The following is an 18,539-nucleotide window of genomic DNA, read 5'->3' as shown; positions in this document are numbered from 1 at the left end:
ATAAAACAAAACAATTTTAAATTAACAGTCTTTTCTTTTTTGGTGAAAAAACATTTTTTATAATAAAGATTTTAAATAATAATTCAGTCTTCTAGAAAAAAGTCTTCAAAGGTATCAGTCTTATTTGTTGTTGGGTACAATGTAGATGATGTCATACTGTCTACCATTGTTTTAGTTGGTTGAAATGTAATGCAGTTCCCATTTTCTTTTTTAATGCATTCACTAGCTATAACTGTAGAAGCTACCGTTTTAACAATCAATCTATTTCTAGATTTTGTTTTAATACAATTAATTTTACTAAAAACTCGTTCACAGCTAGCATTAGAGTGAGGCAGACAAAATGCATTCAAAGCAAATGTAGCAAGTTCTTTGAATTGACCTGATTCCAAATCAAGTATTAATGACCAAAATTTATCAGGCTGATTTTCTAATTTAATATTTTCTGGTAAAGCCACTAATGGTAATGTTCGCCATTCATCATCAATAAGTTGAATTTGATCTTGATTCACCATTCTAGGCAGTAGTTGTGTAAGGCATAACACAGATGGATATTCAATCCTAGTTTTTGAAGAAAGAGCTACCTTTGGTGTTAACAAATTTAATAATCGTAAAATTGGGTTAGAAAAATCATAACGTTTTTTTTATTTGTACACAGCTAACTTTCAGAAAATCAACACATCTAGAAATAAATTCTTTTAGCAAATCTGGCCTTTGTACTATAGCTGGGGTTTTTGTATGAGTAAGGACTTTAACTCCTAAATAAACTTCTGAAGGACTCATAAATTTACTTTGATCGGCAGGATTCAATGTAGCTAATGGAGTTTGGAGAACATAGTCCCTTTTCATGTAACATAGTAATAATTCCTTGTAAACTAATTCCATTTTTTCATTTAAATTATTCAATACCACTTGCTCAGTTTGGAAATACTGGTTTAATGCACTAAATTTTGGCAACACCCATTCCAAGAAAAAAAAATACATTTTTGTAAAAGGGTCATTCAGCTGGGTATAAATATTTTCTGCAGCAACAAGTTTTTCTGAAAACCACTTTTCATTAAAATATGAATGTAAAGCCATCCACTGTTCCAAAATACGCTGGACAACAGCAAATAGCGACAACCACCTCGTCTGAGATGGGTGCAGCAATTTATGTACAGAAATATTGAAAAAGTTTTGAAATTCTATATATTGGCTCTGTCGCTTACTACTGTGGCTGAAAAAATTAAATACATTCCGAGCAAAATCTTCAATTCTTCGGGGCAAGGACTTGCATGCTTCACTGCAGCATAAATGAAGAGAATGACAAATACATTTCATTACGAAGATTCCCGGGAATGTGATTTTCAGCCGGCTTGAAACAGAATTTTTAGACCCCATCATTGTCGAACAGCCATCAGAACCAAATCCAACAATGTTTTTTACATCAACATTATGATTTTCAAATGACTGAATACATTTACTAAACAGATTTTCTGAAGTTGCTCCTTTATCAACTGTCTCTGGTTCTTTTACATCAAAGACCTGTACTAAGTCCCAAAACCTTGTAACAATAATCTTGGACTCTGTATCAAAAAACCGTACTACAGTACACATGGTAGATATACAAGCAACATCGGTTGACTCATCAATCATAATTGAAAATTTACTTTTATTCAGTTTTAGACTTAACATTTCTTTTTCCACAGGCGCAATTACATTTGTAATAATGTTTGTAGCTTTAGTTCGTTTCAATTTCATTTCTTTACAAATTTTAGAGTCTGGGAAAATTTCTTTTAATAAGGGCTCTAAATGGTTGATTAATGAAAATGCTACATTATGTTCAGCTAAAAGAGCAGACAATTTAATTTCTGCGGTTTTGACAGAATTATTTAAAGGATTAGATTTCGCCATAACTTGAAAATTTAACATAATATTTTTAAAGTGAGACGAACTTTTTAGTGACTTTATATGATTCGAACTGTTACAATGTTTTTTAATGCAACTCAGTTCAGAAACAAAACTCACGTTGCACATGATACATTTAGCCTTAAAGGGATTATCCCTTTCAGGTTTAAGCCAACCTTTAAATTCCTTATTGCTCTCCCATTCTTCTCTATATTTTTGCTTTCTGTGTTTTTCTTTTTCATGTTTGGAAAGTTCATTCCTTAGAGATCTTTTCTTTTTTGGTGTCGACGGTCCTTCTTCTTCAAACACCTATTGTAAATAATTTGGTTAGGAGTATTTTATCTCAAATATATTACATAAATAATTAATCAAATTACTAATAAAATCTAAACAAACCTCTGGCGTATCTTCTATGTCCGACATTGTAAATAGAAAATATAAAGACGCAACACCAACAAAGATATAAAATATTGTATTCTTATCAAGAACAATAAAAAATACAAGGTAAATCATGATTTAAGATATTATATCTTATCAGTTATCATAATATAATATAATATGTTCATATATTTATATATTTATATGTGCTTCAAATTGTTTACTCGGTCGAGATGGGCATGGCCCCATCCATAGCGTATGATTAGCATAGATCTAAATAAATGTCAATGGTCTGTTGAAATTTGTAAGATCGTACATTTATGTACGGTCCTCAAAGTAAGATCGTAGATCGTACTTTGCTCTAAATTACCGTATAAGTACGATCCAAACCGTACATCTGGCAACACTGGTCCCAACCGTAGTTGATACCCGACCGCGTATCGTATAAGTCGAATGTAATGTAAGAATGTCGTGAATTTTATTATACACTGGTTAAATGATTTAATATTATTTTTGTGTTTTCTTTGGCAATCATTTTATTTTAACGCCCTACAGTTTCAGAAGTGGGATATGAATGAATGAGTGGATGATGTACGAATGCCTGTGTTAACACGGAATGCGAGTAAACAATGAAGGTACCAAAATGAACGAAACGAATGACAAAAATAAATTGAATGCAAAGAATAAGCCGGAAGTAGTTAATCCACCTCAAGGGAACGATAAAACGGAAGAGATGAATAAAAACCATGAATCTACGTCATCTTCATCAGCGTCGCCAGGTTTTCCCGTGAATCCGGTAGATGCAAACCTTGGTCGACACACTCGTAAGACAAAACAGTATGTTAATGGAATTGTTTAAAGTTCAACAAAACAGCAATCGACCAACGAATGATATAACGATTGCTCCTGACCTGAACAAGTCTATTCCGATATTCAACGGTCTGGGTACGGGTTCGCAAGCTCTCGATTGGATTCAAACTGTAAACGGCGTAGCGAATTTACATCGTTGGCCGGATAATTTCAAACTCCAATCTGTGCGGGCCAACTTAGAAGGTGTGGCTCGACACTGGTTTGCGTCCCGAGAGATAGAACACTGGTCAGATTTTGAAAGACAGTTTCATAAAACTTTTGTCGGCGTAGTTATGATGGGCGACCGTTGGAAACAAATGTCGCGGCGCGTCCAGTTACCCAACGAGAACGTACGTGAGTACTACCACGAAAAGGTATTTTTATGTCGACAAATTGGTATGTCATTTTACGAAAGTAAAATTCAAATACTAGAAGGTTTATACTCGAAAGAGTTGAGTATGTACTTGTTTGGTCGAAACCACGTGGACGAAGACGATTTATTAAGTGACATGGTAGAATATGAATTGCTCGATACGTCCCGTTCTGTACGATTTCGGCAAATATCAAGTACTAAAGAAGTCATGTTACAAAAATCGGTGACGTCGAGTCCAACCAATGCTGTGACAATTAAAAAAGAGGACGTAAAAGTGGCCGTAGGAGGAAAAGGTGCAGCACCGCCGCGTGCATATTGTTTCAATTGTGGCTCAAAAACTCATTTGTCACTGCAGTGCCCAAAACCTAAACGTGAAAAGGGAGCGTGTTACGAATGTGGGTCGACGGCACACCAACGAGGATTTTGTCCAGTACTCATGCGAGGTAATGATGACGGAAAAAGGGAAAAGTCAGCCGGATTGATGAGCATTGATGTTGTACGAGCGTAGGACTCGCCTGATGAGTGTCCAGCGCCGCACGAGGTACAACGTTCCAGTGGAAGAGTCAGAATCTTACTGCGTCAATGTCAACGCTGTGGTTGACACAGGAAGTCCAATCAGTATAATCAAGAGTGAGTTAGTTCCAACTATATTATATACCACGCAAACGGTGAGTAAAAAACATTTTTGTGGTATGAACGGCGCGAGGTTGGATATACTCGGTATATTCTAAACGAACGTAATAATTAATAATTTTGAAATGTATTTAAAATTTTATGTTGTGTCTAATTATACCATGAAAGCGAATGCAATTTTGGGAAGGGACTTTTTAAGCAAAAAAGGATTTAAAATTGAATTTAAGAATAATACGATAGACATAGTAAAATTAGACACGGGGAATTCGGACGAAACCAATATTAATTTTAAAGAAATATTGTGTACCGATTACGATGATTGTGTCGATAAAAGTAACGATAATACAGCGTTGAATGTGAACCCCAAATTAAATTCAGAACTGAGGAATATATTTAGTGAATTATATGATGTCGATTAGTCTTCAAATAGGAGTTACGTAACGAGGATTTTGATTTTGATATGAAAATAATTTTAAAACACGAACAACCAATTACGTTTTGCCCTAGACGTCTGTCTTACAGTGAACAACGCGATTTACGAGTTATTATTGATGAATTGTTAACTGAAGGTATTATCAGAGAAAGCAATAGCCCGTACAGTAGTCCGATAGTGTTGGTCCGTAAGAAATCAGGTGGTTATAGGTTATGTGTAGATTACAGAGAGCTAAATAAAATTACGATTAAGGATAATTTTCCGACCCCACTCATTGACGATCAGTTAGATCGATTAAAAAAAAAAAAAAATATTTACTTCTTTAAATTTAAAGAACGGTTTCCACTATGTACGTATGAATGAAAAATCTGTCCAATATACGTCTTTTGTTACTCCATTGGGACAGTACGAGTACTTAAAAATGCCATTTGGTTTAACAAATTCCCCGCGAGTATTTAATCGATTTATTCAACTCATTTTTCGAGACAAATATACCGACGAAAATATTGTCAAAATTAGAGATAAATTACAGAACGCTGATGATAAGTTGTACGAACTACGTAATGGTTTAGTTTATCGGAAAGAAAATAAGCATGTTAGGTTCTATGTTCTGGAATCTATGGTAACAAATTTTATACGATCGTGCCACGACGACATGGCCCATGTAGGATTATCGAAAGTAATTGAAAACATTTCACGTATATACTGGTTTCCTGGTATGAAGGCCAAAGTGCGACATTATATCGATAATTGGACAGTTTTTATGAGAAGGGGCACAAGTCATTTTTTGACATTTTTTTTTTTTCGTTAATTTTGTGTGAAATTTTACGCCCAATCGAATGGTAGCACTGTCGTGGTCGCACGAGGATTTGTTATCACAGTATTTTAAAATGCGATACGACACAAGTCAAAATTAACGATTTTTTTTTTATTCAAAAGGGCACAAGTCATATTATATTAAATTTTAACTCTTAATATAATGTTATTGTATTAGTTTATATTGTTTATAATCTTTTTTATTAGCTAACACAATGTCTAAAAGAACACTAAATTTATTGTCTCGTGTTACAAGTGAGTATCTTTATATTATTATCTATCTATATTAGTTCTGTTATACCAATAACTAATTCAGAATAATAATGTAATTTAAAGCTTCAAAAACTAATCTGAAATACTCTGCAAAAAGGAAACTAGATTTTAATGGTCTTCCACAGCAGAAAATCCAAGTAATTAACAATCTAAATCCTAGAATTATTATATTATAATTAAAATTAAAAATATAAAATTGGCTCTTTATTAAATATAGAGAAAAATACTATATTATGTTAAAAAAATATTTATGTAATACAAGTAAAAACACTTGTCATTGTAGACATAGATAACTGAATTATTTATATTATATTATATGAATTACAAGTTTGCTAAAATAAAATTGTGTATTGCTTCTATTAATTATTTAAGTTATCAAGTACCTATTATTAGATTTTTTTTCTTTTTACTTTTTGTTTAAATTATTGTATTTTATTATATCTTACTATATCAGTTATTATTTTTATAAACTTAAATAGATTAGGTATGTTTTAAACTAGTCTTAAGTATATTATACTTATTTATATTTCATCTATAATAGTGTAAAAATTCATGCTCTTTCGCATGGGTTTCTTCAGTGGGGATAATTAAAATATAAACAAACCAACTAATAGTTGACTATCTTATAGCTATTAATATTGACACATAGAAATAAAATATTAATTATTATTTTACTTTAATGTATAATATTCATTGTGAATTAAGAATATGTAATTTTATAAGTTAAATAATTAATTGAATTCTACAGGAATGGGTGAATGTCTCACAGAATCATACAAATAATAATGAGTTAGAAGTATATAATAAATTAGTAAGTACTTTATAAAATAAAACAATTATGTTCAATTTATAGAATTTGGTAGTTAGGTACCTAATTATTTTTATAAAACTTGTTCAAATAGTCAACTCAGGAACCAAAAGATAACATTATACATTTGAATGGAAATGATTTTGAAGTTATAACTGAAGATGAATATATGTATAATAATAATTGTTCACTAAATGAGCCTGAAAAGCTAGTATATGAGTATAACAATCATGAGAAATTACATGCATTTGTGTCCAAGGTGATTAACTTATTTTATTAATTTTAATAATTATTAAAATTGTAACTTTTATAGCAATAATGTTATGAAGAATACATTTTTTTAATTTCAGTAGAGCTTATATTTTTATTTAAAATAGTATTTTTTGTCTATTCAAATAATAATTTTCATTCAATCTCAACTTTAGGCTGTGAGTAGTGAAGACCGGTTGGAATAGTATTCTAATCATTCGGACGATATAAGTATTATTCCTGGCACCCCAGAAGATACGTCCTTACTGCAGATCAACAATGATATTCCTGGCACTCCAGAAGATACATTATTGTTGGTTAACAATGAAATTCCTGGCACCCCAGAAGACACTTTATTGTTGACTAACAATGAACAAGAGGCTAATCCGGTTATTGGCAGGAAAGCCAGAGTTAGCATAAAAGGTGAGACTGTTCAGTATCGAAATTACATAAAGACAAACAGGAATTCTGGTAACAAATATTGCACTAATAAAGGTAAAACTGTTGAAAGTAGATGCTCAAAAGAACTACCAAACTGTAGAGCAAAATGTAATTCAAAAATTGACGATGAATTACGTGAGAAATTATTTGCTACATATTGGTCAATGAAAAACCACAATAGAAGAACTTCATATATTTCTGGATTAGTAACTTTTCACAACACAAAAGTAAACCGGAAACATAGATTGACACCGGAAAAACAAAATAACAGGAATATAACTATGAATTATTTTATTCCTAATAATAATAAACTCTTAGTTCAGGTTTGCAAGGGCTGCTTTTTAAAAATTTTTGGCGAAACTACTAAATTTCTGCGCAATGTTTGCAATAAAAAATTGGAATCTATTGCTAATAATGTGACACTTGATAGAAGGGGTCACACAGAGCCAAAAAATAAAAGAACCCCTGAGGACATACAAGCTGTAAAAGATCATATTAAGAAACTCCCAACATATGAAAGTCATTATTGTCGAAAAGTTACCAGTAAAAAGTATCTACCTCCTTATTTTACACTCCAAGCTGCTTACAACGAATATACAAAAACTGTCCCAACTCCTGTTTGGAGAAGCATTTATGAAAAACATTTTAAACTATCAGGGTTGAAAGTGAAAAATCCAAAAAAAGATACCTGTGCTCAATGTGACAGGATCAAAATGCAACTATCAAAATGTTCATGTGAAAAAAGAAACGAATTAAACATTGAAAAAAAAAACCATCAGGATGATGCCGAAGAAGCATATTCTTCAAAAAGAATTGATTCTTCTACATCTACTAACAATAAATGCGTTTTATCATTTGATCTCCAGCAGTGCCTCCCAACTCCACTTTTAGAGTCTTCGGTTGCATTTTACAAGCGCCAGTTATGGACATATAATTTAACTGTTCATAATATAAATACTTCAACAGCATCATGTTTCATATGGAGTGAACCTATTGCAAAGAGGGGAGGGAATGATATTGGTTCTTGTGTTATTAATTATTTAAAATGTCTCTCAACAGAAATTAACCATGTAGTCATGTATAGTGACTGTTGCTCTGGCCAAAACAAGAACAGTATTATGATGGCAATGGTTCTTTGGTTTATGGAGCATCAAGATATTGTCACTATAATTGATCACAAATTTTTAGTTCCGGGTCACACACGAATGGAGTGTGACTAGGATCATGCACGTATTGAAAAAGGACGCAAACGATACCCTTTACCCATAAACCACCCTTATGATTGGACTCAAATGATTCGCTGGGTGGGAAGAGAAAAGTTTGATGTAATTGATATGAAGCAAAGCAATTTTTATGATTTTAACAGTTTGTTAAAAACCAAGTACCAAAAAAAAAAAAAATACAAATGGAGAAAAATTTGTATTCCGTGATGTGAAATGGATGAGTTACGTTAAAGACCAAAAGAATACAGTTCTTTACAAGACATCACTAAAAGATGAAGCTGAATTTTTTGAACTAGATTTGACCCGTAAAAATAGTGATGTAAGTAGCTTACCTTTGGCCTATGACGAAGAACTACCAATTACAGTTGAAAAAAAAAAGATCTTATATCACTACTACCACTGATTCCAGATGTGTTCCATGAGTTTTATAAAAATTTAAAAACAAAGAAAAATTTAAATGACCCAGTACTATCCGATGATGAGTAACGTTTAAATGGAGTTACCCTTACAGCTATATTTTATTGTTATGGTGTTTAATATTATTATTATTATATATTTAAACTGACTGATGTTTATTAATTTTTAATCAGTATACTTAGTCACCAAAAATAGTGTGCAATATTATTAAATATTTTTATTGATTTTTATTATTTTTTTAAACAGTATATAGTCACCAACGAAGGTGTGCAATATTATTAAATATTTTTAATGATTTTTTATTATTTTTTAATCAGTATCTAGTCACCAAAGAAGGTGTGCAATATTATTAAATATTTTTATTGATTTTTATTATTTTTTAATCAGTATCTAGTCACCAAAGAAGGTGTACAATATTATTAAATATTTGTATTGATTTTTAATATTTTTTTAATCAGTATCTAGTCACCAAAGAAGGTGTGCAATATTATTAAAACTTACTTTGTTATCATTATTATTTAAATAATAAAATTATACTTCATTAATAATTGTATGTCTATTTTATTACTTTTGAGAATATTAATTTATATTAATCAGTAAGCAGTATTATATTAATTAGTATTTTATTTTGAAGTGTATGAAAAAGGACACAAGTCAATATCTTTTTTTTATTAAATGTGCAATAGGGCACAAGTCAGTATATGAGAAAGGTCACAAGTCAATATTGTATGTGCAATTGGTCACAAGTCATTAATAACTGAATAATAATGTAATTTCTATAATGAAAGGAAGTTGAAAAAACGTGGACAATTATAAATAAAACATAAACAAAAAAGAAATTTAGATTAAGTAGAAAATAAAAATTTTGGAATGTTTTATGCATCTCCTGAAAACCAACAAAAAATGACTTGTGCCCCTTCTCATAAAAACCGTCCAATTGTTTGAAGTGTATTGAGTTTTCAATTCCCAGTGGTAAAAAGGAAGGTTTACTTTTTAATATTCCAAAGGGGGACAAACCATTCGTAACCATACACATCGATCATTTGGGTCTATTAGCAAAAACAGGCTCCAGAAATAAGTATATTTTTGTTGTCATTGACGTCTTCACAAAATTCATCCGCCTTTATTTGTGCCGTACTACGAAATCTGACGAAGTGATTAAACACTTACGTGATTATTTTCGAACATATTCCAAACCACATCGAATAATAAGTGATCGGGGTACGTCTTTCACGTCACAAACTTTTTCGGAATTTGTTGAAAGTGAATCAGTAAAGTTGATATTAGTAGCCTCGGGCACCCCCAGGGCAAACGGTCAGGTCGAAATCGTAAAAAAATCCATCGTACCTAAGCTAACAGATTCTATAAATAAATGGGATCGAGTTTTATACAAGGCCGAATTCGCCATTAATAACACGGTACACAGGTCCACGGGATAAAGTCCAAGTATGCTATTATTTGGAATAAATCAAATAGGCGAAGTCAATGATGAAATACGTAGAATATTGGATAACATAGTGTCTGAGGATGTAATTGATTTCGAGAGTATGAGGACGGAGGCAGCGAATCGTATTATTAAATCTCAGGAAGCGAATAAGATATATTATGATGCGAAACATAAACAGGCAACTATTTATAAAGAGAACGATTATGTAATGGTAACCAACACGGACGTAACAGTCGGACGAAATAAAAAACTAATCCCAAAATTTCGAGGACTGTACGTTATTAAAAAAGTGTTAGATCGGGATAGATATGTCGTGAGTGACATTGAAGGTTTTCAGGTCACGCGACGCCCGTACGAAGGTATTATAGGACCAGATCGTTACAAAAAATGGGTTAAATAAATCTGATCAGAGAAAATTGTCATTGTCATTTGTTTTTTATTTTTTTTATATTATTATCTGTATCACATGTATTACTACAAATATTTGTTATTTCAATGTTTTTTTTTGTCTGTATCTGCTAGTAACACGCACACGCTATTTTATATCTTTATCTTTTGTTTATTATATATATATATATTTGTGTACGCGGAACGATACGGTCGTCGACTATTAGACGTTAATCGTTAACATTCGTTATCGATACCCGACCGCATATCGTATAAGTCGAATGTAATGTAAGAATGTCGTGAATTTTATTATACACTGGTTAAATGATTTAATATTATTTTTGTGTTTTCTTTGGCCATCATTTTATTTTAACGCCCTACAATATTAAAAACTCAAATGGTTCCAGTTTCTATAACGAATGAATCATAAATGATTCTCAGATGACTCTTTTATAATATAACGTTAGGTATATTATTTGGGAGGCAAAAAAAAAAAATTTTGGTGGCTGGGGGGCCCACAATGATTATTTATAAATAGATTATTACAATAATTTTTTTCTAGATTGCTTATTGGGAAAATCTTCTATAATATCTTTGTAGTCTAATTCTCTTGTGAGTTCTGATTCAATGTTGAGAACAGCTAATGCATTTAGTCTTTCTTCTTTCATTGTTGATCTTAAATAGCTCTTAACTCTCTTTAGTGTAGAGAAAGACCGTTCAGCTGAACAATTTGTAGCTGGAGTACAGAGTATCATTCTCAATGCAATGTCTATGTATGGATAGACTTCTACAAGGTTGTAATTTCTTATATAAATACTAATTTCTAAAATTGTTTTTGGAAAACACATTTTTGTTTTTTTAAGCTTTTAACATGACTTTGAAAATGAACGCATTCTATAGGAAATGAGGATCCTAAATCACTTTTGTATAAACTTTGCAGTGACTCAGAATTTTTTTTAACTTCAGCAGGTGTTAGTTCTGACAAGTGATAAAAAAAATTATACTTTGAAGTTAAATTGTCATAGGCAATTTTTATTTTTTCTAAATCAGATTTAATTTGGTCTAATATCATAAAATAAGTGTTTACTTTAAAATTTTCATATTCATCATCAAAGACTTGTTCCTCACCGTTGCCTTCATCAAAAAACCTTTTACGTTTTTTTTCACGTTTATTATTTGTATTCAAACTTGAAATGCCACATTTCTCAATTGCTCGAGTTTTGTAATCATTAAACATGTCATCACACCGAATATCATGTACAAAACCTATCAACGACTGGTAAATTTCTACCACAATACCCAAATCAATTTGAATTGACTGTAGTTTCTTACTACATGCATTAAACCGTTCTAATATATCTCCCCAAAATATGGACATAAATGATGTTTTTAAGGTTTTTATACTTTTCAATAAACCTTTTGCTTCAAAGCAAGTTGAAACATTTTCACTTTTATCTTCAGTTATTGTAGTTAACGCACTTAAAACCGAACACCAATTTTTGTTTAGAGACTTACACGCTCGTCTCTTGCTGACCACCGAGTTTCGGAAAGACTTTTGAGTGATAAATTTAGAATTTTCCAACGGTGTGTAGAAATAGAGAAAAATGTATAAAGGTTTTGTAGGCGTCTAAAAAATTCATTTGCATCATGGCAGCAACTTGCAGCATTTTTTCCAACTAAATTGAGCGAACTAGACACTAGCAAGTAGCAAGCAAAGCAATAACTAACTGGCAATGATCTGTTAAATATTAATCATAATAAATCAATACATGATATACCTAACGCCACTTATCTACAATACAAAAGTTATACTTTAGTCTAATTTATACAATTTGCATTGCAGGTTATAATGCATAAGCATGCTCGAGCTGTTTGTAATATATAGTAAGCATAAATATCATGTACCTACCTTTTTTATGTTCAATAGTATGTAGATACTATTTTAATAATTTTTTTTTACTTTCATGCAACTCAATAAACTCATTTATGATAATTTATGAATGTTACTTAATAATAGATATTTACATAGTTATAGAAGACGGGCATTTTTAAGATTAATAACTTTCAAAAAAATATAACATCGGTTAAATCAGATAGGTATTATCAGTCAATTTAAAAAATAATATTTTAACTGTCAAGAGTAGCCATATCTATGAGAATAGCTGAAAATAATTTTGATAATAGATATGATGATAGATTATAATAACTGTGGTTATGTCATGGTTGTGTTGTCTATCTGCAATCGCGGACCGTGGTTACCTATGTTAAAATAATATTAATTGCCATATAACGCCAAAAAATGATGGTACAAATCATAGTACAAATTCTTTCCAAAAAAATATTTATTGATACAATATTACACCAGGCTACAGCGGTGCCCGGCCGCCCCCCTAAATAAGTCAATATTTGGCCGCCCGGGGCAGATGTCCCCATTGCCCCCCTCTAAATACGGCCCTGTATATAGTTTTACCTATGCTCCTTGATTTTAATAAATATTTTCCACAAACAACGGAACACAGTTAACAGAAAACATATGCGTATACAGTGTTACAGCAACAACTAACAATTTGCTAGCCTAAGTTTATTGAACTATACATTTTTAAAATTATACATAAATAATTATTATACATGTACAGTGAAACCTCTGAATAGCGGACACTCTTGGTCACCAACATTTTGTCCGTTATTCGGAGGTGTCCGTTATTCAGAAGGGATACATTTTTGAAATTTATTTGTATAATAATGTACTATGTATGTACATATATGTAATGTTTTTACTTATTATTTATTGTAAGTTATTACATTTTTATATTTTTACAAATTACATATTATTATTTAAAGTATATTTTTACAATCAAAATCAAAAATTATTATTTATTATTTATTATTACATTTTTAGATTTTTGAAGCTTTAAAGTCGTTTAATCCGTGAACTTCAGCAAGTTGTTTAGCCTTTTCTTGTATTGTTGGTCCCGAAACTGGTAAATTTTTTTCTCGAGTTTTGCTAAACCAGACCAAAAGTTCTTTATCAATCACACTGCCTTCACATTTTCTTAGTTTCGTTAATTTTCATTCTTCATTTCCATTTTCAACCCACGCTTTATACATTTCTTCTGTGTTAGAAACAATATCCGCGATCTGTGTTTTTCCAACTTGAAACTTTTCTGCGAGTGCACGAATTCCTATGTTTCCGTTGTTTTTACGGTAATCTAAAATGCCAATTTTTTCGCGAAGCGACAACCGCTTTCGTTTTAACGTAGTCATCGCGTCGAAAACCGTCACTAACTGACATAATTTTGTCATAACACATAATCGCTTCACCGATAACCGAATTTGTCATAATCGTATCGTCCCATAACGAGTTTGTTATCGTAATTATGTTACATTATTACAAGAGTGCATACGAATGTGAATACGTATTACAGATAGGCATATTACAGATTGTATTTTCAAATAATGATTAGGGATTTACCATTGTTTTAAAAATCCCCTAATAAAATAATGTCGTTATTCGGAGAGTTCGCTATTCGGAGGTTTTCCTATTGAAAAGTAGTGAAAATGTCCCCGTTTCCCAAAAAACGTCCGCTATTGGGAGGTTTCCGCTATTGGGAGGTGTCCGTTAGTAGAGGTTTCACTGTATTTAATTTTAATAAAGATATAGGTAACTAATATGTTATGGAAACAAATAATGTAGTTGCTATTATTTAATTTTGTTTCAAGATGATTATCATATTATATTGTAACTAATTGATAAATTAAAAAAGTAGAAAGAAACCAATGACCAATAGTAACCTATAACTTTCTATGAGTTTTTTAGCAAAGCTGGGCAAGTTATTCATTTTTTTCAACTAGTTAAAGTTATGTTATGTTGATACAAAAACTAACTAAGTTAGAATATAAATTAGTTTTTTAAATTTGCAAATTTCTAACTTAGCGAGGTAGTTAAGTTAGTTTGGTAAAAATAGTAACTTAAGTTAGAATAGAAGTTAGTGTTTTTTAACTTATTTAATTTTTTTTTATATAGTTTAAAATACACATTTGAAAGCCGTTTGTTCAAAATATGTTACGTAAGTATTACAGAAAGGAATTACTCGGTGCAAGGCCGTAACTGAAAAAAAATATGGGGTGGGGGTCCAACATTTTTTTATAATGGATACTAGACACATCATTTGTACGTTCAAAATATAAAAACACTTGTTCTACTTTTAAAAATAATGGGGTAGGGACCTCCCTTCCACCGCTACTGCCTTGGCTCGATGTCTTAGTACCTAACTTAAATTATTGAAATATTGGTGACAATGGAAGAATTTTATTGAACAACTGCTAATTTGATAGTACTATCTTTTATATTAAAAGATAATTTTATTTATGTAAAAGATCATGGTTTAATAAAAGTAGTACACATACTTAAATTTATAAATGGTACAATTAAATTTAAAGTTCTTAAGTATAACCTATCTCCAATGTTCCACCATCCAATGTCATCAGATATCATAAAAATATTTTATGCTCATGATATTATTCCAAATCCTCCACTAATATCAATAGATGTGGATTCTATAATGTTTAAATGTTTTTCATTCCCAATTGATGTTCACAAGTCAGTAGCTATTGCATTGTTACATACCATATAATTTTAGATTCTGAGCGAAGCGATGAATGTATTGATTTTACAATGATGTGTTTTTTTTTTATTTTTTTTTTTGTGTCTGTCATCACCTTTTAGGACAGTAAAAGTGCTTAGATTTTCTTCAACAGTAACTTTGCTGATAGGAAAGTGAATCTAGTTGGGACTTTGGGGGGTCATAAGTTAAAATTGAAAAACAAAAGAAAAATTAAGGAAAAACGGGAATTTTTACGCAAAATCTGTTTTCGAGAAAATCGATTTTGGTTTTTGGTGTAACTCTAAAACAAATGACCTTAGGGACATGAAATTTTGACTGAATATTTATATTAGCATTTTCTATACACCATACAATTTTGAAAATTTTTTTAGTTTTTTTTTCTATAAATATCAATAAAATTTTATCTGTTGAGTAAAAAAGATTGAAAATTTAATAGAAGGCTCCTAGGTTATTGTTTCAAAGGCAGATGAAAAAAATTAAAAATCCTTAGTCACAGTTTTTATTTATAAGCATTTAAAGTTCAAATTTTGACAAAATACGGAAAAATCACGAAAATTAGCAAATTATTTTGACTTGAGAATTCATAAAAATTTTTCTTTTTAAATCTAAGATTTTAAAATGTAATATAAGATTACTCATAAGTTTGTGTACCTTTATCAAAAAAAAAATGTCCACAAGAAACTTAAATTAAATTTTTATGAGCGTCTGAAATTTATATTTTTACAACATTTGATATTCACTCGATTTCTCATGTAACAATTTTCTTATTTTATTGCAATTAAAAAACGAATGACTGTAGATACTTGAAAATTTCACTGAATGGTAATATTAGCATTTTGTATACACCATAAAATGTTGAAAATATTTTGACTCTTTTTGAGCTGTTTACGGACATTGTCAGTTTTCAATTTTTTTTTCTATAAATATCAATAAATTTTTATTTGTTGGGTAAAAAAACCTGAAAATTTAATATAAGGCTCCTGATATATCGTTCTAATAGCAGTTGAAAAATATTAAAAATACATAGGCACAATTTTTTTTTATAAGCATTTAAAGTTCAAATTTTTACAACATTTATCAAATTTATAATTTATTAATTATTTTGTAGTTAAAAATGTATAAATTGTTTAACTTTTATGGCTAAGGATTGAAAATTTAAAACAAGGCTCCACGTAAATAGCTTATATATAAATTACTTTATTCACAATAATATCATCAAATATACTTGTTAATATCATAGGCTGACTGACCGTTTTCGCTCAGAATCGTTTTTCTTATACAATGATATTATATCATTGAATTCAAATTTAAAACTATCCATTACAGTGACCCACTTGTAACCTACTGTACAGCAGAGCGACATCCACTTATCCACCTTTTTTTGTATGTATTTTATTATTATTATTATTATTATTGTTTTTTTTTACTTAACAATAAAGAGTATAGTTACATTTTAATTGATATGTTTGTATGTATTTTTTCTATCTTTATGAAAGATACAGATAAGTGCCTATCCTAGTTCTATAGATCATAATATTACAATAAGTTACAATAAATTACTAAATATTCTTATGCTTGGTCACTAAATTATAAATTTGTTTTATTAATTACTATAGTTTTAGTGATTTAAAGTTTTAATAATATTAATAAAGAATTACATTTTTTAATAAATTGAAATTAATGACTTGTTTTTAAATTTATTTAGGTACCTATAGGTACATAATTTTAGTTTAATAACTATAAGTATAGTAACTAGGTAGATACCTACTTACCAAACACAAGTTTTAGATTGCCTAATTTTCTTAATGCATGATAATTATTACTTGTAACAGGTAGCTTGAAAAGGTTAATACTTAATACTAAATGCTTTTTATAAGCTTAAAGCATATTATAGTACGAACATACAATATGTCAATATCATTGCCCATTGGTATATGGGTATTTTGTTTAATTTTATCTAACGAGCGACTTCAATATAAATTTAAAACCATTATTAATCATTACGGTCATTAAAGGCCAATTCTTATTTCTTAGTAAAAACACTATAAACCATACGGGCGAGCGTCGCCGACGGCAATAATGACAGCTATTGGTAAAAATAAATATTTTATTCTTGAAAACATTTTAATTAAATAAGACGATTATAATTTATAATATTTATAAACATTTACACAATATTTCAACTATTACTCGGTATAGTATAATTCAAAATATAGACTAGGAAACCGTGTACGGCGGCTATTTATTTTTAAATTATTTAATTTACAATAGTCAAGTATCAAAAACTTGTTGTAGATTTCTTAAAAATGTTTACCATAAAATGCATTTATATAGGTACTCAAAATCTTTAAATATGCATAATCATATAAATTTAGTAAAATATGCAAAAATATGCAACATAAGTTGTTGTATTTCAACTGTATGGTTCATGAAACGAATTTTTATCGAATCAGATTTGAAATATGCAGCTTCCTGAGAAAGATGCAAATGCATAAAGTTCCTAGCCCTGGGCCGTATCACTAATCCAAAATATTTAGTCAATAATTCTGTGGCATGGTGGCTAAATGATAAATAAATATTAAATATTAAATAATAACCAATTTTACTATTTTAATGTTCGGTTCGAGTGGTTCGACCTTAAATATTATGGTTCGTAACATCTTAAATAATATACTATATCTACTCTGTCCCACAAGAGATCATGCCACGCACCGATCAAAACTAGTTCCCCACGCGACACCCTGTCATAGGGGAACCAGTTTCGACAGCAAGGTGATGTAGAGGGATGGGCAAAACCGGCATGTTCTCTCGGGAGGCAGATTCATGAGGAGCATGAGTCGCATCATTGTATGTAACGCATGTGGTCGCACAAGGTCTTCCTGACCGTTCAGTTATATCTCATATTTTTTTTTAAAATTTTACATACAAATGCATTTATTAATGATTTACAAAAATTATACTTTATTTATTTATTTATTATATTTTACAATAAAAATTGGTATTAATGGAACTATTATACTTAAGATTAAAATGAAAATAAATGAAAAATAATTTGATTGAATGAATATGTTTGAATACGATACGGTTTTGATATTATTCTGAATGATCCTCATTTGAATTTTGACAATTAACACATACTGTTTGTCCACTATGTTCTTTGCAAATATATGTTTCACATATTCCACATACAGTTTTAGTTTTTCTATTTTTTCACCAATCACAATAACCACAGCTTCCTGGTACCTTACCTTGTTTTTCAAATTTTTCTTGTTTTGTGCCAGTAATTTCATGTATTCTATTTTT

At 30.2% G+C, this 18,539-nt stretch overlaps 2 protein-coding genes across 2 annotated transcripts; both read right to left on the bottom strand.

The window, feature by feature from the left end:
• Window positions 1-612: 612 nt before the first annotated feature.
• On the bottom strand, window positions 613-2,446 carry LOC132935958 (uncharacterized). Its single transcript, XM_061002602.1, has 2 exons — window positions 2,281-2,446; window positions 613-2,193 (listed from the first exon to the last, which is right to left on the bottom strand). The coding sequence occupies exons 1-2, from the start codon at window positions 2,395-2,397 to the stop codon at window positions 628-630; spliced, it is 1,683 nt and encodes a 560-aa protein (XP_060858585.1). The 5' UTR covers window positions 2,398-2,446; the 3' UTR covers window positions 613-627.
• An 8,707-nt stretch (window positions 2,447-11,153) lies between these two features.
• LOC132932593 (uncharacterized) lies at window positions 11,154-18,526 on the bottom strand. The gene is made up of 3 exons (XM_060998970.1): window positions 18,375-18,526; window positions 11,533-12,089; window positions 11,154-11,434 (listed from the first exon to the last, which is right to left on the bottom strand). Exons 1-3 carry the CDS (start codon window positions 18,524-18,526, stop codon window positions 11,154-11,156), a joined length of 990 nt encoding a protein of 329 aa, XP_060854953.1.
• Window positions 18,527-18,539: the final 13 nt, after the last annotated feature.

This window comes from Metopolophium dirhodum, chromosome 1 (genome assembly GCF_019925205.1).
Source record: "Metopolophium dirhodum isolate CAU chromosome 1, ASM1992520v1, whole genome shotgun sequence".
Classification (NCBI taxonomy): Eukaryota; Metazoa; Arthropoda; class Insecta; order Hemiptera; family Aphididae; genus Metopolophium; species Metopolophium dirhodum.
This window is presented reverse-complemented; position numbering and strand designations above follow the sequence as displayed.

Excerpts from the sequence above, each read along its gene's own strand:
- LOC132932593 (XM_060998970.1), bottom strand. The coding sequence starts at position 18,526 with ATGAAATTACTGGCACAAAACAAGAAAAATTTGAAAAACAAGGTAAGG. Across the intron at positions 12,090-18,374 it reads AAGAACATAGTGGACAAACA|TGCGTTAACTACAATAACTG; the intron begins GTATGTGTTAAT and ends TTCGGTTTTAAG. Across the intron at positions 11,435-11,532 it reads ACTGCAAAGTTTATACAAAA|AAATTAGTATTTATATAAGA; the intron begins GTGATTTAGGAT and ends AAACAATTTTAG.
- LOC132935958 (XM_061002602.1), bottom strand. The coding sequence starts at position 2,397 with ATGATTTACCTTGTATTTTTTATTGTTCTTGATAAGAATACAATATTT. Across the intron at positions 2,194-2,280 it reads ACATAGAAGATACGCCAGAG|GTGTTTGAAGAAGAAGGACC; the intron begins GTTTGTTTAGAT and ends TATTTACAATAG.